Genomic DNA, 23,636 nt, shown 5'->3' on the forward strand with positions numbered 1-23,636 from the left:
TTCTTGGACAGCACAAAAGACAAATTTACTGCTCTTCTACTGGTACCACGTCAGACCAGTAGACCCAGATGGCCTGTACGAGAAGGCCTATTCCCGGTAAGCAGAGAATGCTTCAATATTTTGTTCTAGCTTTACAAGAATGAGGTGGTGCTTTGAAGGTGCATCCTACATACTTTCCAAAGGAAGTGACTAAGTTGTGTCTTAACGAGCTAGACCAGCTTTGCCCTACACCCCCAGCCCTCATTTCTGCTTATATCCCCTACTAGCTTACTACTTGTAATCCTTAAAGGTGTCCCTGCTTTTAGCATGTCTATACAGCAATATTAGAGCTCGGATAGCTGATGAGTAGAAATTATGGAAAATGGTGCCATCAGTTTTCAAGAGAAGATTCATTTTACCTGGGTGTAGGTGACCACTGCAACATATACTGTTCTTGAAACAGCAATGGTAAGGTCTGCTTTTTTTTGTAAAATACAAATTAGGGATAATGTGCTGTTAAAGTTTTAAATTTGCATGTGCATACAGATGTAAACAAACCCTACACTGGCTATAGCAACACTACAGTCAGGAAATAAAAGACTGGTTTGGTTCTATAAATATACCTGTGAGCAAGAGGTATCACAGCAAAAACTATTGGTACATAAAATTACGTATGAGTTGTATGTTTGCTTAACACACATCTCTTGCTCAACTATCTGTGCACACACACAAAGTTAATCAGCGCACAATTAAGAAGTTATAAATATCTAGGACATGTCTTGGCTGTAACAAGATGAATCAAATCAAGTGACCAATTTAAAATCAAACAGGAAGCCTTGGGGTATTTTGAGATAATCATTTCATTTTGTAGTTGTAGTTTGTTGTTTTCCAATTTGATTCTCACCGATTTTAATATTTTTTGCTAACCAGGATAATATTACAACTGAGCACATTCAGGAACTGTACCTTGGGTTTTTTTGATTTGGGTTCCTCCCCCCCTCCAGAAAACAATGAATGACATGTCTTGCTTAGTATTTTTTCTCCCCTTTTGATTTGTACCATAGTGAGCAAAGGTGAAAACAAGCAGAAAGTAGTCAAGGAAAAAAAAATCTTCGTAACTATTCAAATCAACTGCTGCACAGCTTTGTGACAGGTAAGTGTACAAGTTGTAGATTTCAGCTATTTAATTTGGATCAGCATGTGTCTCCTTGTTTTATCAATACCTGGGAACTTCAAACATTGAGGCTTTTATTAGAGAGTTTGAAGAATGCAGCTTTATTCAGTCATTCTTCTGATTGTTTTTCTGAACAAATGGCACGGATACATGACAGAAGTTTAAAATCTCCATTATGGACAGCCATGATTGATTGCTCTTACAGGAGCCTCTTGCTCCTCTAAGTACCTTTTCTACCACCAACTAGATGACAGCTGAAGAGCAAGACAAAAACTCATCTCTTTATAAAGAGCAAAAAAAAAAAAAATCTACACTACTGGAGAAGAGATCCAGATCTGGGCAAGTAGCGGAACACTGGTCTACTGTGTTGAATAAAGTCCTTCCTAGACTAAACAGAGAACAAAAATACTTTTACTGGTTCCAATACTCATGGTCAGACTATAAGCTAGTTTTGTATCAGTCAAAGAATTCACCTTGGAGAAATATGGACGTAGAAGTCTAGTGTAAGCAGACAGAGTAATAAAAAAGGTGAAGAGCTAACCAATCTTGCCCCCTCACTATCATACACAAGTTCCTGTATGACACAAGCGAGAGATTCATACCTTGCTAAAACAAAATGTTTAGCACGAGAGGTTTGTAAGTACCATCAGCCCAGTAAATCTGAAAAATAGGTTTTATTTTTAAACCAGTGGTATTGTGACATCTTATCTGGCATAACCAATTACAGCAAAATTCATGGATAGAAACAATATAGCAGATCTCTTCTTTGAAGTGCATCCTCCTGTTCAGTTTCCGGGCAGCTGAACAGCATTGCACTGAAGGTAGGGAGTGCATGCCACATGGGCTCCCATTAGAGTACAGACTTCGAATGAAACATTCCCACTCACACACACGCGCATACACACACATACACACATACACACACACACACACACACACAATGTCTATATTTTTAAAAATCTTTAGCAATATTTCCGCATGAAATCACACTGTAGCATCTACACATAAAATGGCTGATAAAAATAATCTTGCTGTAGGTTTACAGAGAATATCTACATTTTCATTTGAATACCTGGACTGCTGGTCCAGCAGAAAGGGGAGGTTTTCTGTCTTGATTTTCTTGGTCTGGGGAGAGTTCTATCCCAGAGCATGAAATAACTGCTCTCTCCATCTCACCCCAAACTTCTGTAGAGCGTTTGACCTGAAGAGATCACTGGAAAGTAGCCTAGGAAGAATCAATGGCTTTATCATTCATGTCCCATCCCTTTGTGCTGCCTCTTCAAACACAGGGTAAAAACACTAAAAACAGTTTCTTTCCGTCCCATAAGTAACGAGGATACAAAATACTGCAAAAGCCTTTCTCCTCACATACACAGGTACATTGTCCACACAGGATGCCTGCAACAGATGAATGTCTAAAAATGCCTCCTCCCCGAGTCCTAAAATTGGGCTCCTGAGCTCCTCAGGTACAGTGCTAACACAAAAATGCTGGAAAAAACCTCCCTCCTGCCAGTCTCTAACTCTGGGCATTTCATTCATTCAGAGTCCTGTAAAATACAAAAGTATCTGAACCATTATTGTATTCAAACATACTCCCTTTTCCTATTTCCTCAGGCAGAGATCAACCTGCTAAAAAGCAGCCAAGCAGCTCTTGTCCAAGAAGGTAAAAGAACCTCTAGTAAAATGCTATTTTTACTTTTATATACATATATATATATTTATATGTATATATATGTATTTATAGATTTAGACAGCGAAAGAGAGATTGTGGTTTTATGCCTGCTTATTTCTTTGCTTTGGATTCCAACATTTCTAAAAAATTCTCTTCAGGAAATAACTTACATTCCAGCACAAGATGCCAATTGTTTCTTTGAAGAACACTTTTTACACTTGATCTCACAAAAGACTTCCATCCCAATCTCTCTTTCTCTGAAACCATAAGACCAGAACAAAGAAAAAGGTGCATGTTTATATGCTGTATATTTTATCCTTTTCCCATCAGAGCCTTCCGAATGGCAGGTATTTCACACTGAGCTGCAGCACAAGAGGGAGGATGCTATGATTACATGGCACTGGCTGAGGTACTCAGTAAAATAGCTCACTGATGATTTAACTGCCCCAGTGCCATCCCCAAAAAGTAAAAACAAGAACCAAGTAGCTCTACATGCACATACAGCTATGACATGCAAAAACACCCCACCTCTTAAGGAACAAAATACACAAACATGTGGCTAGCAAGAACCTTCTCCAGCCTCTCTTTCCTGGGAACTAATGCTGGGAAGCCTCAGAATGAAAGGAGGGGAAGAGGGAGAAATACAGGAATACCCAATCCAGGGAGAGACACTTGGAAGGTTATTTCCTGATTACATAGTGTTCATGCCTGGCTATCTGGGAGCCTTCACCCTGAAAACAGCAGGGTCAGATTTCCACTCCAGACTTCCTTTCCCCTCTTTCCCCATTAGTTTAAGGCACAAACATATTTACAATTTCTATCAAAACCTGCTCATGTTCCAAGACAGCCATTAGAAGGCCTGTACATTCTGCTGTACACTGTACCAGGAAAATCTGGATGTAAATCAGCCACCTGGCATGGAACAAGGGCATATCTCAACCCCACCTTCAGTCCTGAAGAAAATGGAGGACTCTAAGACCAAAACCCAACTTTCATTACTGTGAGGTTACTTAACTGTAGAACTGATACAATGGCAACGATCGTGACCAAACCTTATATGTCACCTTCCCCGCCTTGCCCCACCAGTGGTGCAAACTTGTTGACCACTGTCACTCTGGAAAGAGCAAAGAGCAGTCAGAATAGGTCTTCAGAGGCTTGTCCCAGGCTGTACACAGAATACAAGAGAGCATGCAGCATGTTTACATAGATTCAACTTTCTTCCCTCCCCCCACCCTCCCCAATTCAACACACACAAAACCCCTCCACCAAGGAGAATATTGTTGTGACGAGGCACTTGAATATTTGGAGAGTCCCTATGAAAAGGCCTTCCCCTCACAGTGAAGTGGGACAAACAGAAAAGAGCAGTTTCTCAGGACTCCATCTCCTCTTGGTCAAGCGGTGGTGGCACAAAGCTGATTACTTCATCATAAGTCAAGCCTGGTGGGAAAGGAATGACAAAAACTTAAGACTGTATTAAAGATATACCTCATGTGAGAAAACCTGCAATAATCTTAAAGGTTCTTCCTAGCAATATTTCAAAAAGAAAAATACGCTTTAATTTAGAAGAAAAAAAAATGCATATATCACCTCAAAGACTAACATACTCAGTAAAAGATACTTCCAGAGCCATGAGGACATGTGAATAAGTTTGAAACTATAAAGATACGAGCAACTGTGTTACCTACATGTTTGGATGCTAATAATAATAATTAGTTACCATAGATCATGCTAATTACGTACACACCATGTGATAGATTCACTCAGTGCAAGGACCTTAGAACGACAACATTTTCATCAGCTTCTTTTGTGCCTCTAACTCCCAAGGACTAGGTGAACTAACTTATAGCATGTGCCACAAGAGAATCAGGTTGACACACTCCCCTCTCGCCAAGACTCACTTTTCCATTCCTCAATCTCAAGTTCTCTGCTTTCAAAAGACTGGTCATAGGGGTCTGCCACTGGTTCATCATCTGGATCATGATACTGAGCAAAGTAGGCGTGAGCCAAGGCTTCAGCTGCAGTAATTCGTTTGTCTGTATCCAGTACCAACATCTTCTCTAGCAAGTCCACAGCTGCAAAAGCCCCAAAACAGAAAAAGAAAGGATTTTACACAGTGAGCTGTGTGACATTTTTATTTTGCAATTAAGTTCATAATAGGCCAATATATACGAGGAATCTACAATTTTTCAAGACCTGCCTCACCACTCCTAATTTCTTCCTCTCATATCCTACAGCCTATATATACTTTTCACACTTTCAAAAGGGCATATATCTCTTTTCCAAACTACTTTTGCAGTCAAAACAAAACTTGAGAAAAGTCTTGGTATCGCAGGACATGCCAAGTTCAACTTCATTAACAACGTGTGAGACTTTTAATGCCAGGAAGAGCACAAAATTTAAAATGCAAGCCTTACCTAGTGGATTGGCACCAATAAACACATTTTCAAAGTTCATTTTCGGCATATAAGACAAAGACTGAATGTAGTTTCTTGCCTGTGGAAACAAATATTCTGTTGAGCTGTAATACCACCGAGCCACCAAGACAGAGTACACTTCAGTCATCCTAAAGCACTGCTTGCATATGGCCTGTCATCTTACTTTGCTTCCTCTTTACTTACTCTGATATGTACTAAGCCCACCAATGTTATCCTTTCTCAAACAGAGGCCATTCAAGATAGCGAAGGAAGAGCTCACATTACTTGAAGTGCATGCAGGACCGAAAATGCATTTATGCGGATCTAAGCATGGCTGCGAGAGCTGACTGCCTTGGAGTCCCCATAAGGCTTGTGCAGTATTCCATCCTTACGGTATCTGTTGGCAAGCCATACAGCTGGCATCCACACAACGCAAAACCAACTCACACTCAGATTCTCCCACGTCTCAAAGTCAGTGGCTGAGTATGCACTGTCCAAACGTCAAGTTTTCATTTAGTACAAAGATCTTGCTGAAGAACAGGTAGTTAATTCAATACCCACCCCATGCCACATGCGAGCATTTCATTTACAGAAGCAGTGAACACTAGAAGTGATGACCTGCACTGCAAACCCCCCACATCTGCTCAGGTCTCACCTCATGGCTGGGCATCCTGTTAATGAGATATGCAGGGGGTGTTCCCGTCAGACGCATGATCTGCTGAAGCTGGTTAATATCTTAAGTGCCTAGTCAAGGGCTTTGTTAAAAACAGTGCAAAAAACCATTTCAAACAGAAAACAGCTGCATACAAAGCATCTCTTCTGCAAACTACAAGGCACAGACCAAACAGGCAAGGTCCACTAATTTTGTCAAATACTTGTGAGAAGTTTAGCAACTGGACTAGTGAACACTTAAAGCAATGGAGAATTACTGATCACTTGCTAACAGGGTCAGTACAGAAAGGAAGCATTTCTGTCTGCCACTAGCAGAACTAAACTACAGCATGATCACTTTCACGTTTCCCAACACTTTAAGCCATCAGAGTAGAGATCTCCTTTGGCTGAAGCAGCTCCTCAAAAGGAGGAGTCCTTGCTTTTCCTAGGCTGCTGCAGCTACACACAACCCAGGAAAATGAACAACAAAAACATCTTATATTCTGCACTGGTTACAAGATTCTTTTTTCTTACTGCATAAAAAGTTCTTAAGCTCCTTGTGGTGCAAAGTAAAATCAGCTCACAATTGACACCTCCTTCTAAACAGCCATGAATGCACTCTGATATGTGGGTGAGGTGACAGAAGGCAATAAATGCAAAATTAGCAAAACATTAGCATTGCATAACACAGAGTTAGCTGATGTCAGTGAACAGGACAGAGAAAATAAGAGCAACGAAAGTGATGCAGGAAGAAAACAAATACAGAACTCATTACAGTGACACACTAAAGCCCCTCAAATACTTCACAGCTTTGCTATCTTCATATAACATAAAAATATAGCAGAAACAGTACCTCACTTTTTTTTTTTTAAACAGATTCTTGACTTGGATTTAACTAAGACTAATTCTTCTTTTTATTGCACAAGGTTAAAAGAAAAAGATATATACTTCAATCTTACATATACAAACCAATCTTATGTTTAACCTAGTTAACCGTTAAAGCTTGTTTCTCTCGCTAATCCCCTGAACTTCAGACTACCCTTCATCAGGGTCCCATAAGGTCAGTTCACAGATGCCTGAAGCCACCTGCTTTACTCAGTTCTACCTTTCCAAAAGACATCCCAGTGCTTTTTAAATTGGCATGGTATTCAGCAAGTTTACCAATTCATCTGGCAATTTATAGCTACCCTAATGTTTTGCACTTACCATCACTGTTACATGAGAAATGTTACAAGCTGCAGTACAAAATAATCTTCTCACCACTTTCCACTGCACTGATCATCTATTACTGAACAGCGATGATAGCTTGCTGAAGCATGTTGCTAGTTACCTCTAAGCAAGTTCATTGCTCTCTATGCACCAACTTGTTCACCTGTACTGTTACAGCATTCCTTGGTCTAATTTCTGTGCACTTCATTTTCAGAAACAGGTAAAGTTAAATGCTGTTTAATGCTACCTTCACAGAATTTCACAATCCAAGATTAAATCAACTAATACAGAAAAGATGGTAGGGCTGAAAATATGGGTCACCCTTCAAAAAGGAATCTCCAGACAGCTTTTTGCTGTTATCTTGATAAAAAGGCCCCATGCAACAGCACCCTTTAAATGCATGGCGTGATTGCTTATATACTCGGCAGGCTGTATACTGCGTGCCTTGAAAACGGCTTCCGCAAAAGAGCGCCTAAAAGGCATTCGGGATTTTACAGCACAAAACTAAAGATGGTGGGAATAGTGTTTCAGAAAGTAATCATACATGAACACCCAAAAAGGGACGGTGTATGTTTAGAGGATGACACACTTGCTACTGTTTAAAGTTTCCCTCACCAGAAAGATCTTTGGATAGGCAATCTGGAGGAGTAATAATTGAGACAAGTCTCAAGCTCTTAGTTGTGAAAATGCTTTCCCAGTAGCATCTGATCATCCAACATATCATGAGGTAAAAACCCACAAACTGAAAGAAAAATCACAAAGCAGTAACATGAGAATATGGAAGGAAGAAATCATACCATAGGTAAAGTTAAGAGGAATAAAGATCAGATAACACTCAGCGTATGAACTCAAAAGACATCCAGGAGTGAAGAATGACAAAGGAAGAAAAACAACAGAAAAGAAATTCCAACACGTACTACAGAGAGACTACAGGAGGGCAACACACAAATCTGGGACTTCCAAAAGGGCAGATATTACAATCAAAGTGTAAACTCACAGACTCTGAGGAGATTTTCTTCAAAAGCTCGGGCCCTGGGGTTCCAACGAGTCTCAAAATGAGCTTCAACTGATCAATATCTAATGATGGACCATAAAGGAAAATGCTGGGACAAATCAAAATGAAAAGTGCAAAGTATCAGCCTATAAACGTTGAAAAGTTAATGTCTGCCAAGGCCTCAACTAAAACATGATTTTAAGCAAACTGTATTCATTCCTCTTATATAAAATTGAGTATCCCCTTTTAATACAACTCTGTCTATATCATACAGATTGAATGACTTGGCTACAAGTATGCCACATGCATTGGTCACTGTGTCCTTGACTATCATGGAGCAGGAGACAAAACCTTTGCCCCACTGGCAAAGGATCAGTTTGCATGCTCACTTCATCCTTTTAGACCCCACAGCCAAAGCAGCAGCAGTTAGCAGTATTAAGTTGTATTAGTGACAGATGAAGTAAAGCAGAAGGCTAAAAAGTATAGGCGCTAATATTAAAAAAGAAAAAAAAGATTAAGGCCTTTTGTGAACACACTCCAAGATAAATTCAACCACTCATTAAAAACTTAGCAAGTAAGAAAATGACTCGACCCTGCTCACCATCCACAGCTTTGCTATAGCATCTCTAACCCTGATCGGATGGATGCACCTTTCTCGCACCCAGACTAGCTGCTAGAGACAAGAGCGGCGATGCAGCCAGCAGAGGGTGCTCGCTCTTACCGGCTCCCACCAGGGATGAGCAGGGCCAGGAAGGAAAAGGAGTACCTGGATCTTCCCTCTAACACTACAGACACACAACTGGAGGTTTGGGGAGGGAAACAGAGGACCACCAGAATATGACCTCAAGTTTAATCTCTCTATGCAGAAAGCTCCTGGTCATAAAACTGCAGATGGAAAGAATGTTCTATCCAGAACTCTGCTTCCACCAGGCCACTTATTCATCTGAGCTGTCCTCTTTAAAAAGGCAGAAAAACTAAATATTTGGGATACCTGACAAAATATAAACTTGGGAAAAAATCCATTAAAGAAAAGTTATACATCTAATACTCAAGACAGTAAGGAGACACAAGGTATCTTTTTAAAATCATTAGAAGAATAATCCATCCCTTCTCTGAATTATCCTCCATGATGCCTCTCAAAGCACACTAGTGATTTCAGACTGTCTGTAATGTTCATATTTGCCCTTAAAATTACATCAAACTCGTTACATATTTTCCTTTCAATAAAAATAGTCCACTTACTAGAAAATGTTTTTCTGGAATCAATGCCTTCCTGATGTTATAAGATACAGTTACAATTCCTTGTTATAACATCTTCTAACTCAAATACTACAAGAATTCTATGCTTGCTTCAGAAATTATCTCACAGTGAAATAATTCTATTTATGTAAAAAGCAATTTTGCACCTATCAAGAGATTTTTTTAAAGAACCTGTTTTTTAAAAAGCCTCAGAGTTCTGCTAATACTGGCAAACTGTGTGTGTAGTAAAAATCAATACTTTGCTAAAACCGTTATCTTTTAATGTAAAACTTGGTCTACAATTTTACATCTAAAAGGAATGAAAAAATGGAAATAGCACCTTGTAAGAACACCTGAACTAAGTTCTCATTGTTCACATTTGAAGTTGCTTGGCCGATTCCCATCTACTTAAACACTCGAAAAAAGGCTAAATCCTATGTATCTAGTTGGATTTAGCTTAAATGGCTAACTCATAATTAACAACACTTAAAATGAAATCAGTGTATCTGCTGGTGCAGAAGAATTACCAGAGGGTGCTATACAAACTTAAATTGGCTTTTCTTCAGTGCCATATAAAACAGCCCTTGTACCTCTCACTTATTCTTGTGCATGAAGCAGTTGTGCAAGTTTAGGACTGCTGGCATGCCTCAGAAGTCACATGCCATACTTCAGTTTAAATATTTAAATTCTTTTAAAGGCATTTAAAACCATGTGCACCAGGTGTGCCAACAATATTGTCGCTCAGTTTGCTGTCAGCTCTCTTCTCAAGGGACAGTATGCTATTGGAATACACTTGTGTAATATGCTTCAGTGCCTTCTCAGATAAACAAAAGACAGAATGTATAATGGACACTGCCATATGCATGCCCAAACCCAACCACTGCATCTAGTTTTAGGCCTGCCGTCTACAACCTGCTGAATTACAGCATTCATTTAACTACACGACCTACCAGTGTTCCTGGGAAATGAGCCATAAGCAATTAAAGACAGGAAACATGTTTAGTAAATACAAAGCAAAAGAAAAAGAAAAGTGCATGGAGAAGGAAAGCAGAGCATGCAAACCCCCAAAACCATCACAACAGGTACCCCCAAAGACTGGTCAGTCTCAGTGATTCTAAAATTCAGAAAACAGTATTCCATCACCATCAGTAGCAGGCATTGCAAGAATATAAGAGCTTATCCAGGTAAAGCAAAGTTTGAAAGGTGATGTAGCTGACTCCACAAGCAAGAATAAGATATATCAGGAGAATGTGTAATTTCGAACTGGTTAGTTATGTTGAAATTCCCATCCTACTGAGTAAAAATAATAATAAATATTCTTCACAGTTTAAACAGAACACAGTCAACTTAAAACATACAGGAAAAGAAAATTGACTAAACTCATCAAAACATTGAAGGTTTTATTTGTACATTATATCATTTTAATACAACTTTAATTGTCACACTTAAAGTCAACTTTCCTACTTGTTTGTGTGAATCATTCATATTATGAGCGCTGTAAGAAAATTAGGAATACACATTTTTAACACAAACTGATCTTGGCATAAGACAGGTATGATAATCAATACCAAAAGGAAAGTCTCTAGCTATGTCTGACGTTAAAAACTTGAAGGACTTTGATTTTTGTTATCTCAACTTCTTGTCTCTGACAAAAAAAATCAATATTAATGTCTTTCCCACAACCCTCCTCCCCCCTTCTTTATCTCCTAACAGAGATTTTGACAATGCTACAACTCCAACTTTCATCCAAATATTGCTCCCCACACACACATTACAATAGGAACAATTCAAGTTAGTTCACATTCACTTACAGAATAAGCTATAAATATTGTAATGATCCTGCAGATCACAGTTTTTTTTCTAAGAGTATCTACAATTCTTGCTTTAAGTCACTGATAGCCATGGTCAAAATCTCTACAAATTAGATCCCTCAGACCTTAAAACTAAATTTGGCATTAGTTTATCATGGCATAATGATCACAAACACCAAAAATCATCTCCAATTACAGCTTTATTACTTACCAGAGTGAATTAACTGTACACCTTGCCTGTACTGAACCCCACTACAAGTAATATATGCACCTCTGGGCCGTGTAAAGGAATATCTGGTGGACTATAAATAATATCACACAACTGCTAAATCCTTGGTGAAAGAGACCAATATTTGAATCAGAGAGCCATCTAGAGAAGAGCATGATTGTCCTGAGCATGCTGAAAAGGCATTACCTATTCATTCATTTTGAAAAAATTAAGCTATAGAGTTGAGAAGATTGATGTCTTGAGACCAAAAAGTAACAAGAACATCACTTTTTCAGTTGCTGGAAGAGAGCAGTTTCTAGCTTCCCAAACATCCAGAAAACATGGCCGCATTGCCTCAAACTGCAATGTTAATCCCCTAGAACTGCGCTGGACATATTATGTCCTCAGCTACTAGAAGCATGATAAATATACTCGAGATTTAAGCATGCTAATACTAATTCCAAAGCCAGCAAATGCCTGATGACACTGGAGGAGGAACACACCTTGTTGATTAAGCCGCAGCAAATCTGCGGGCACAAAGAAACTGCTAAGAGCCCAGAAGTACCCAACAGGATCCAGGTCTGGAAAATTCCTAAAACTCTATCAAAAGAAGGCATATATAAGGATTTCAAAGAGCTTTCCAAGACAGAGAAAAGCTAGAACCCATCATTATCTTAGTTCTACTTGCTGTCTTTAGATGTCAGCAAACAGAGTGAAAGCTGATAGCTTGTTGCCTTTCTGGATCCTTGGATATGTGCTACATGCACAAACAAGATACATAACTACAAACACCGCTTCCCTTATAATTCTAACCTCATGATCAAACAGCACGTGTATTATTTAAAGTGGGGAACCACACAAGCAAACTGTAAGAACTATAGTACCCAAAGGCTTCTCCACCATGGAGAGGGGCTGGGCCTTATTCTTCTTAAAATATAATCTAGTACTGATTCAGAAAAGAAAAAGCATCTAATGGGATTCAAAAGTGTTACTACGATTTGTGGAAAAAAGAGAATATTTAAAGTAAAGACTTGCAAGCATCTTCAGGGAGATATAAATTTAATGAAGTATCTTAGTATGACAAAGCAAACAATCTCTAAAGCAAAATTTATTTTGCATAGTGGCTATTTTTGGGCTATAATTCACAGCTAAAAAAATTTGGAGAAAAAAATTCAGGCTTGGAAGGAAGAAAATCATTTTGTTCAATTCATAAAGAACACATTGTGAAGCATTTCTTACATGCTGCAAATCCCATTAGAAACTATTTTATTTACAAGCATCAAGTTTTAAAATCTAAGATGTCACTGTTAACCTAGAACATCAATTGTTGATTTCTCATTTTTTCTTGAAACAACAACAACAAAAAAATCCACCCAAGCCAAATTATCCATGCTAAATCAGCTAATAGAAATAAGGCAACTTTTTACAGCTTCTAAGCCACTTTCATGTTAGTTCTGCTTCTGTCTCTCACAAGAGAAAAATATGGCAAAGATGACTAAATAGTAGAGTACAGCTAGTTCAACAAATTCAGAGAGATGACATATGAGAGATTGTAAGACAGAGACAGGCAAAAAAAGAGGAAAAAAAGGATAAAGTTAAAGCACATTGAAAGAAGAGATGAAACAAAGTGTCAAAAATGGAGTGAAAGTCACCCTCCCCCCAACCCCTAAAGAGTTTTGGAACCTAGATGCTTTCCAAAAGTAACATAGTACACAGAAGATTAACACTTCCAACACTTGTTTTTCTTGTAAATAAATGCTAACATATTTCAATTATTTTATTAGTAAATACCAATACATTAACAAAGTTATTAAAATAAACAAACTGTGGTTGAAAGAATACTTTAGAACATAATTTTGGTAAAAAATGGGCCAATATCATCCTCTCTGGCAAATAAAGCCCAATTTTTAGGCAATGAAGAGTCTTGGCAGAAGTGAATTACCACTATATAGTATGTGGCTGAACAAACTAAAACTTTCAGCATAAAAATGTGCATCAAGTCTTCATTCTAAGTTCCTGGGGAAAATATGCCCAACTCCTACAAAAAATTATTCTGCCTCATTGATTTGCCAGAACATCCTACCCAGTCCACTTCGGTGCCACAAAAATAATTCTGAAAAGATTTTATACAAGCTTGAGTTTTCACATCAGTACAAGCATACAGTGAAAGGCAGCACACAATCTATTTACACTCAAGCATGGAAATGGAACCTAAACATTTCTGAACAATTTGGAATGAGATCATCAGCACTACAGAACCTGCAAATCTACTGCTTTCACAACATACCATCAGGATACAGAAGAGAGGCCATCCCTTCCCAGAAGGGATGCTTCACATTTGTTAGAAGCCTGAAGCATGAGAGAATTCACAGCAGACAGACAACTTCATGCAGTTATTTTTTATAGACTCAAAGAGCAATGTATTTAAATAAACTTAAATTAAAGTAATTCCCAGAAACAAACAACACATGAATAATCCTAGTGATGCTAATAGACAATAAAAAGGAAGAGCTCTGCCTCCTTGCACACTGTAATGATTTCATGTGCAGCAAATCAAGAACTCACCTCATACTGTGAGTAAAAGATGACATTAATAAAAAAACAAAACAAAACAAAAAACAGAACCTGTTTCCTTGAGAAGTATATGAAAATCTCTAACTTACATTTCAAGAAAATATATTACTTTCAAAGGATACGGTCTGTACCAGGGAACAACGTTCTTCCAGTCAACAGTTCAGCCATAATGCAGCCCACTGACCAAATATCAACTGAACAAAATAAAATAAATAAAAAGAATGTAATGCAGAAAAATAAAATCTCAATAGAATCACCCTATTCAACAAGTACAAACAACTTTTTACTTCAATAGTCTTATGGTGTTGAAACAATCTGGGACACGTTGCAAGCTAACTGATACTGTTCAGTAACCACTTCATCTAAGACTTGTCCAAATAACATAATACTACTAGATCAGGTAAATTTTCCTTCCTGAGCATAACACACATTGGACACCAACGAGCTAGGGAGGAATCTACAAAATGGAAGAAGAAACCGCCTGTTCAAGATAGCTTTGAGGAATGAACTTGCATATGGTCTTACGTAAGTTCTACCCAAATGACCACTAACTATTATATTGCAGATGACAGAAAAGTCCATACACATGTAAGAGGAAAAAAGAAAAGAAGAAAAAGTAGTAAGATATGAAATTAGCATAGCACATTATTTCCATTGATTCATATGGAGATACTCTTGTACTAGAATAACTATTCCCAGAATTATTCTTCTTCTCTGTACCTGACCTGAAAGTATTTTAGGGGAGGGCGGTGGGTTGCTGAGAAGCTACTGGAAACTGGGGGGAAGACATAGCTGGGAAGAGGTGGCTAAGAAGAGATGAAGGGAAGGGAACTTGATATGCATTCTCAGCATTTCTTCATTCCATAATTCCAGACATTTTGCAGGGTATTCCCAGCAGCTTCCTCGAAACACACCTTTTTCTCATCCAGATACAGTCCATCCACTTACTTTAAAAACTACTGTGCTAGGAAAAGTAAGGAGTAAGCACTGATGACATTTTGCTGATTGCCATTTCAAAGGATCAGGTTTAAAGAAATCTTGTGAATACTGTCACAATGATTCATAACTTATGCCTATTAGACTGCGGACAAAATACGTAATTCTATGCCTGCCTTCTTTCAACCACCCTAACTGAAGTGTAATTACTGTAACTGCCAGTTTATGCAATCAAGTGCAAAGGAACATGTTCATAGGACAACCTCATTGACTTTAACTAAATTCAGGAACTGAAATGCTTTGTACTAGTTAAAGGTATTACCTGTCTGGTTATAATGCATCCAGTTCAGCATGATCTCAGGAGCCCTGTACCACCTGGTAGCCACATACCCAGTCATCTCATCATCCGTGTGTCGGGCCAAGCCAAAATCCAGGATCTACAGAACAGAAAGACATCTGCCAACTACTGCAATGGAACAATGCAAACTAGTTAGAGCAAATAACCAGGCAATTCTTGGACTGGGTGGAGGAGAGGTGGTGCAACTGCAAAAGCAGATTATGAAACTACATTTCACAACCTGTTAAATAACACTAGCCTAGAAAAGCACAGGACTCAGCCAGAGTTGCATCTGAATACCTTATCTCTAAAAGAACTAAACCCAAACTAAAGCTGGTAAGTCTTTACTTTCATGATGATTCATTAAATACACGTAAACGTATACAGAAAAAAAATGAATTCTGCATAAACATCCTTACAGCCCTTTACAGCTGGGAAAGACATGATTAATTTGGGGCATCAAAGTATTTCCATGGAAATTATTTTGTTCCTTTAATTCCAAGAGACATTCACAAGGCATTTGTTCAAACCACAGCCAAACCAGTTGTCATTAGATTACCTTCAGCTCACAGTCTTCATTTACAGCTAGGTTACTAGGTTTTAAATCCTAAAAATTAAACAACATCAGCATTAACAGCAGAATGTATGTCACTGCACAAGCCTAAGTAGATAAAAATGTAAATTCAGATAGAAAACAGATTCTAACTGGCTGTCAATATCAACTCTCCATACTTGGGAAAATAATTTTGTCCCAGAGCCAGCTATCTTTTCTGCAGTCCTCAGAAGTGTCATATATAAGCAAAAACACATTAATGGCTTATCATAACATTGCTGCTGTAGATACATATTATACAAATAGGGAACCTATTTGGAAAGATACAAGACAGAGGCAGGAACAGAAACTAAGGATCTTGACAACCACTACCTTTTTCTAACCATTTGACTGTTTAGCTGCAATAATTTTCAGAAAATTTCTTCTCACTTCTAGAGTTGCTACATTATAAGGTTCAGTGCTACATTCTTTAAACACACTGCTTCAGTATAGGAAGTAATCTTAGGATAAATACTCACTCTGTGTATTATGTCAGCTGAATGGATGTACTGTAAGGCAAGATGACAGATTTTACAGAACAGCACAAGTAGCCTTCTTCTCATTTCCTCACTAGACAATACTGCCCTACCCCGTCCCACACAATTCAAATAGTATAGTTTGTTTGCAGAGGGAACCAAGTATAGCATATGTCTGTGGGTTTCAAGGACGTAGGTGTTTCAGTCTCCCCTTACGAACACCCTGCCACCAAAAGTGGAATGACAGAAGTAGAAGAGACTGAAGAAATGGAAGATGCACAATCAGAGTAGATTAAAGGACAGCATAATTCATAATTTTCCAGACTCTGCCCCCAGTAATGTATAGGGCTATCTTCTTAACTTTTACATAGCTTTACTGATATAGAGCTCCAATGAGGTATGAAGAAAAAGAGCAATAAGAAAAGATTATCCTCTAATACATTAGGAAAATTAATAGATGCTCCACTATGTAGTCATATGAATCTCTGAGGATATCATATTCATTAAGAACTTCAACCTGCCATTGATGAACTATCAACATTCAGCGAGGACAGATGCAAGTACCTTCAGTCCCCGAAGAATTTGATATATGAGGAACTGCACATGGTCATCTGTGAGTTTCTGGCATTTCACAATGTTGTTCAGATCTGCTCCCATAAGGTGCGTCACCAAGTACCTACGAACAAAAGAAAATACATAGGCTATGAAGCAATCTCTTCAACGGGATTAGGATGAATACTCCTTATGGCCCTCCAATGGCAGGGCTGGCTGCCCCAAAGCACAGAGTTGCATGAAATAGTTCGTGACACATTAAATAACATGGAAGATAACATGGCCCAACTCCTACAGCACTGGTGAACAAAACGCAAGTGAACAAGTCTGAAGAGTCCAATAGCTTAGGATCTCCTACTATCTTTTGTGTTAGATTTCAGAATTGTTTGAGAATAACAACAGATAAAATGAAGGTGGCAAATATTCCTGTAATAGTTTGGGAGATATAAGGAAGATACAAAAGGTGCTTTGTTCCAGTCTGCAGAAAAGTTACCTACACATCATTGAATTCTTCTAGTGACTTGGCAGGTGTGAACACATCCAACAAACCAATCACCTAGAAAGGAAAAGGTAACATGAGAAAGTTCATACATTCATAGTATAGTATGATACAGTTAATAGGATCCTTAATGGAATAGGAACTATTCATTCCAATAGATTTCTCATTTCCAGCTACATGAATCATTTGGGTGAAGAAAATTTAGTGTTCAAACAACATCAGGAACAAGGGTTCAGCTTTTGTGTAAAAATTATTATGGTTACAATATACAGCTGTCTTCTCACACATTTAAAGCATCAAAAAGGAGGCATCACAAATCAACGCAACAAAAGGGAGGTGTAAACACTGGTGTACAATGTCTTATTTCAAAAGCCAACTAAAATTTGTCCAGACAAACCATACACTGAAAGCAGTTTGCTTCCTGCTCAGCACTCAGTCACACCGTTGATTAGATGGTAAACTCAGAATGGGGAAGACAATGTCATTTTTTTCATTTGTACTAAGTAATGCCTAGAAAAATTCAAGGATACAAGCAACGAATAATAATGACTATACTAGAAAGCAAGTCAGGAAAATAGTGTAATGCACTGAGGACCCAATTTGCAGGAACAGCTGACAGCTTCACATTGTCACTTTTATTTTCTGCCCTAAGAGCATCTACTCCACCTTTCACTTTACAGTGAAACTGTTCTAACAAAAAAGAGTAAAAAGGTATGAATGTGTCACTTTGGAAAAGAATAACTATATCTTATTTTCCCATAAATATCTTCTAAGTCATTTACAGCATTAAAAAAATCCATTTGGTGGACTGTTTTAATTCACTGAGATGTGCTTTTAAATCCTATTTTCCTTCCCTTAATAGCAAATAATATTTTATATTAGGAATATATGAGATAATGGGAAAGGTTCTCTCCATCCACCTCCAAAGAACCCCTCTACCCATTTTAAGTCAGCATCTCACTTGACTCGGATACACATTGCTTTGCTATCAAGCACATTTCTGCAGCTTCAGTAATGGTTCAAATGTGAATAAGAAACTAATAGCAGGATTCCTGTGTTTTCCATTGGCACCACCCTTCCTCCCCATCCTTTATGCTTGTCAAGGATGTCAAAATTGTTAACTTTAAGTAGATAACTGAGGACAAAAGTTTTGAGGCGCCTAGACTGTATTTCTAGAAAAAAAGAGCAAGTGAAGTAGGAAATAAAAGCCTCTATCTAATCTGATCTGCATCGTATATTATAGATTACATGTTCATGGAGGAAACTGAAGAGAGAAACCACTTTCCTGCCTCTTTTCATACATATCACTCAGTAACTCATATCATACAGTAACTCCATTTCTAGACAGACATTTTCTTCAAACTGTAATATTTGCTTCCATCCAGTATAGTAAATTCTCATGCTTATGGTTTCTCTCTCCAGTGGACTCTTCCATATCAGAATTTATTTAAAGAAAAATTCAACATTATCCATCCAGTTTATCATGAAAAGAAAAAAACTGACTTTGCTATCCAGACATCAGCCTTTTCATTTATCACTTTTATCTTCCTACGCTACCATATCTTTCATTAAAGAAGTTTCACAAACACTTAAATATGGTTATTCTGCTATGCGTCACTGACTCAGTTCTAAGGAATCACGGTCATCACTAGATTCAGAACCTAACTGCTACCCTTTTGCTTTCTCCTCTCAGCATTCTAGGTTGTCACAAAGCTTATTAACTTCATATGGCACCAGATTCAAGTTTCCTTCCACATCTGCTCAGTGTTGTGCTTACAAGCACAACAAGCCCTCCTGCAACTTGAAAATACAATGCAGACACACTTGAGCGCTCTGCAGCTCCATTTATTTGCTCCAGATGAACATGACCAGCCTAGATACAGGATACAGGAAACTGTCCTAAACTGGAGCTCCTTAAAACGCCATACCTACCAGATTTGCTAAAGTGTTCTGTGCCATGTAAAATCAAGTCTTTTGCTTCCAAGCCCAGATCAGACCGGTCAATAAGGGCATTAAAAAGCCTGCCTGAACTGGCTCTAAACATCTCTGTGTCTGCAGCATTTTTAAACAGCAACCTAGATAAACTTCCCACAGATAGGTGACAATATGATGAACTCATAAGAAACACTTCTATACCAAAGCAACCTAAACAACATCCTTTTATTCCTTATTCTCAAAGCTATGTAGGCTCCTTGCAATACTAAAGCAAAAATATTAATAAACGCCAGACAAACTGTTTTAGCACCAGTTGCAGTCTAATTTGCACTGCTTAATCCTAACAGCTTAGATTAAAAGACTAACACTCTTCTTTTTAAACATACATTTGAAGCTTTCCGCTACAACTGTTTGGAGAACATTTCAGTTCAGAGAAGGCCCAGAAGAAAGAAAGAAAGGAAAAAAAAAAACAAAAAACAAGGGAATGGGTACTACACAGGATCAAATATTACCTTCCACTGTTAAGATAATGGTATCAAATACAATCTTTCCACATCCAGGCGCTGAGGAAGCATTGTTGAGAAGCATTTTACATGGTGCAAAGATGCATTAAAAGTTCCAATTATACTAGCCACGCTAAAAATGCCAAGATGATTTAAGGGATACCAGTCGCTGACTGAGGTGGTTAGAAGCCACAACACGCAACCGCCTCTACCACAAAAGCAGGAATTCTGAACAGACTATACAGGGAGAACCTTGCAATGAAATTAGCCTTGTTTTTTGCACTAGATAAAGATACTAGGCTTGCTCAGCCCATTTCCAAAACAGTATTTCCTTTCTGCTAAGCTGTAGTTCACTTGGAGAAAAGTCAAGACCCTTCCTCCTGACACTGTCAGCTCTACAGAGGACAAGTTATGCGACTTTTTGCTCCGCTGAATCTGCATGCTATATAAATATGCTGATATCTTAATGCCACAAACAAAGAAGTTTACAACTGTTTTCTAGACCAAATGGAGGTTATACTGAAAAATGATTAGACACGATATAGTACAGCTCAACATAACATTTATCAGATTGTCCTATTTTATTTCCTTTTTGATGATTTAAACGGATGGCTTGAAAGAAAGGACATCTGAACTTTTTTCCATTTTTTTCCCAGCTTTATCCACAGGAATCTAGAGAATATCTACTCCACACCCTTCCAACGTAAGGCAAGCCAAAAAAAGCAAAAAGGAAAAACCCTGCAGAATACACTACTAAAGTCAACTTTGAGTTGTTTTTTTGTTTTGTTTTTTTAAATAAATTCTTAACGTCACAAAATCTACAGCTTGTTACAGCAAGAGAACAGGAGAATGGAAGCACATCACTTGTGACCTAAACTCTTAAAACAGCAAGAATTTGCTAGACAGCAATTCCCAGATGATTCTAGACAATATTAGACTTTTTAATACAAAATTGGTTATGTTCTACTTTTTATCTGCATGTTTTACTTCAATCATAATCCCTTATACTACTATAAGCTTTGTACTTAGTATTAGAAAAACCTGCACAACAAGATTCTTAAATGCAATCATGCTGGATATTCAGGCTGATGCTCACTGGAGGGTCCAACTTTAATCCAGCTTTTCACACCATCTCCTTCAACTTACATTTTCATGTTTCATATGCTTAAGTAGCCGTAGTTCTCGGTAGGTCCTTTTGGCATGGATGATAGACTGAAATGGTCGGGACAGCTTCTTCACAGCCACACGCAACCCAGTTTTTGTGTCAAAGGCAGAACTACAATTAAAAATTAACCAAATTAGCAAAATGAGCTATTTACAAACACCTCCAAACCCACAGTTTTAGCAAGTACCTGGCGACTGAGCCACAATCAACTATTTCCCATTTTTCCAATGAACACCATTTATAAGCACCCTGGTCCACAACCCCCAACCTTGCTCCCCCCAAATACCCACACATTTACACAACTATTGATTTATACAGAAAATGTTTAGAAGATGAGAAGTCTTGTTCACACAGTAAAGGAGAATAAGTAGGTCTAAAAAGAAATTTTATAGAAAAGAAATGTTTGTGTTTTTTCTCTCTAAAAGACAGTTATGCTCTTGAACACAAATACGGCAAAAAAAACTAAGGAGAGAAGAAGTACTTGTAAATATTATCTGTATTCCTAAATATATTTTCATACACCACACATCATCACAAAACAATTTGCTATGCTCAAGATACTATCTTTTGTGGTTTAAGTCCATACAAAAATCCCAAACCTGCTCCTAATATAATCAACCATGATGGTTAATAATCTCAATTGAAGTGGGAAATCAAACCTCTTTTTAAATCACATTTAATCCTAAATCTCCTGTTATATAAAAAAATGCATGTGAACAATGTATAGCTGTACGATACCAACATTTTTTCCTTTAGCAGAAACTCTGTACATCAAAATGTTTCGTCTTAGAACCCATGATGACTAACTCAACTCTATTCAAGAACTTTTTAAAATATTATATGTATTTCATTCTCACATTGTAAAATCATCTTTTGAAACAAATAAATTGCATAAAGACCTATTTATTTATAATAATCAAGAGCAGAATCCTGACACTTAAAACAACAGTAAGTTTGACACATGAAGAATACTGCTACGTTAAAACTTCTTGTTCACTGCATCTGCAGTCTTCCAGAGCTTAGGACTTATATTGGAGGAACTAAAGTAGGTGTTTAGCTGTGAACTAAATTACTCCTCTTTCTTGTCTCCTTTGACGTTCTTATCTAAAACTAGCTCTGGTTTGTCAAAAAGGAAGGAGGAGGAAAAGCAGAGGATGTGAAATCGAGGTTACACTTGATGCATGATAACAAACAAGGAGAAAGTATAAAAAGGAGAAAGTCAGAGACAACATTTGTTTATTTTCCTGCTGCATTTTGATTTAGGCCAGACTCCTGATTCCATTTAAAAGTGAGTATGCACTAGTTCTTGATAAACATTAAGTAAAAGGGAAAGCCTTACATTTATAAACAAAGTGTGAGGCAGCTCCAGTAACAGGAAGTCCAATACCAAACACAGAGGGGGGAAAAAAGAGTAGTCCAAAATTGTGTACACAAATAAATTTACAGTTGCCATTTATTCTTAAAGCAACTAATTGGACTTCACTTGCAACAAGCACCTTACCCAGAAGTTGTACAATTTCCAAGGAATTTGCTTTATGAGGCTTATGAGAAATAGGAGAACTAGACAGCAAAATATAAACTTATTTCTACAAGTAATAATCCTTCTCCTAGGTTCTGCAAGAGAATGGAAAAACCCACTGTGCAGCTATCATGGAAGAGGAGCATCTCTTTCTGTATAAGGGACATCAGTGTACAAATGCCTGAAAGAGTTCTCTGGAAGAGAGATGAAAATACAGCTAGAAACAAGATCACAGGAGCACCAAACTGCCATAGTTGAATAAGTGAAACCACATCATACCGTCTCAAAGAAAGGAAGAAAAGAGTAGATTTCATACATATGTGAGCTATCTTCTAAACCTCATTCAGCCTGGACAAACAAAATAAGCCAGTAAGCATTCATATTTTAATCTCGATTTCAAATTATTAACTTTTCACACACTACTACAACATGTCTCCATTTAAGCTGCAAACACTGCAGGAAACATAAAACACTCATTTTTAAGTTTCATGAACAGTGTTTTGCAATATACAGACACACTTAATTCAGGGTCTAGTTGTATGGCAATATTTTAACAATACTCAAGGTGTTTTCTAGGACTTGCTGCAAAAATAAGATTAGTCATCATAATTCAACCCAGACTGTTGTGAATTAGTCATGAATCTTTACCAGCTTTCAACCATTTCAGCTGCAAAAGGCAGCATATACTAGTATCTCTTTCATCTTGAAAAGAAGGGGATCCCCTGCATATTAACCACCTTCACAGCTGTTATCTCTATAATCAGATTTCCCTCTCTATTTCCACAAGATTCTCTTTAGAGATTTCAGAAATACAGGACATAATGCAAGGTATTTGAGAACCCACTGGAAATCAACTTCACCTCATTTTAATGACATTTTTGGGTCACATCAAGTCGTCAATCTGTAGTAGTAGAATTACAATCAGAAGAACTGAGAAACTAATCCCTAGAAATTAGTAAAATCTACCTCATAGCTAAAAAGCACATTTCATAGAAATCTGTCACCTTTAACTGACAAATAGCCTTCTTAAATGATCTACAACCTTCTCAGTTCTTCATGCTTCACCAGCTAATAATGACAAACACAGGATTCTCCCTTTTTACCATGCCCAGGAGTAATACTCATTGAAATTATATTAGGCATGAAGATAACTTCCAAGACTAATATTAGGTCACCCCATTTGTCTCTTACAAGGGC

At 37.8% G+C, this 23,636-nt stretch overlaps 1 protein-coding gene and 2 long non-coding RNA genes across 4 annotated transcripts in view; 2 read left to right on the forward strand and 1 right to left on the reverse strand.

Annotated features, from left to right (window-relative positions):
* On the forward strand, positions 1-9,342 carry LOC112990266 (uncharacterized). Its single transcript, XR_010385282.1, has 2 exons — positions 1-1,132; positions 5,488-9,342. It is a non-coding gene; the product is annotated as an uncharacterized LOC112990266 (long non-coding RNA).
* The window catches only part of MAPK14 (mitogen-activated protein kinase 14), a 27,998-nt gene continuing 6,176 nt past the window's right edge, over positions 1,815-23,636 (reverse strand). The window contains exons 2-12 of one of the 2 annotated variants that reach the window (XM_026111875.2): positions 20,902-21,031; positions 17,316-17,374; positions 16,831-16,942; positions 16,270-16,299; positions 15,758-15,805; positions 15,184-15,298; positions 14,048-14,119; positions 5,895-5,974; positions 5,240-5,318; positions 4,724-4,897; positions 1,815-4,262 (exon numbers count right to left, since the gene is read on the reverse strand). In XM_026111875.2, coding sequence (XP_025967660.1) covers positions 4,195-4,262; positions 4,724-4,897; positions 5,240-5,318; positions 5,895-5,974; positions 14,048-14,119; positions 15,184-15,298; positions 15,758-15,805; positions 16,270-16,299; positions 16,831-16,942; positions 17,316-17,374; positions 20,902-21,031 — 967 coding nt within the window. In that variant the 3' untranslated portion in view covers positions 1,815-4,194. Of the gene's footprint in view, positions 4,263-4,723; positions 4,898-5,239; positions 5,319-5,894; positions 5,975-8,096; positions 8,177-14,047; positions 14,120-15,183; positions 15,299-15,757; positions 15,806-16,269; positions 16,300-16,830; positions 16,943-17,315; positions 17,375-20,901; positions 21,032-23,636 lie in introns of both variants that reach the window. The other variant, XM_026111874.2, reaches the window with a different exon arrangement.
* LOC135323760 (uncharacterized) overlaps positions 22,536-23,636 on the forward strand; it is a 3,069-nt gene continuing 1,968 nt past the window's right edge. Inside the window, exon 1 of the long non-coding RNA XR_010385283.1 lies at positions 22,536-22,808. This is a non-coding gene — a long non-coding RNA (uncharacterized LOC135323760). The remainder of the gene's footprint in view (positions 22,809-23,636) is intronic.

The sequence above is a fragment of the Dromaius novaehollandiae genome, chromosome 27 (genome assembly GCF_036370855.1).
Source record: "Dromaius novaehollandiae isolate bDroNov1 chromosome 27, bDroNov1.hap1, whole genome shotgun sequence".
NCBI classification, from domain to species: domain Eukaryota; kingdom Metazoa; phylum Chordata; class Aves; order Casuariiformes; family Dromaiidae; genus Dromaius; species Dromaius novaehollandiae.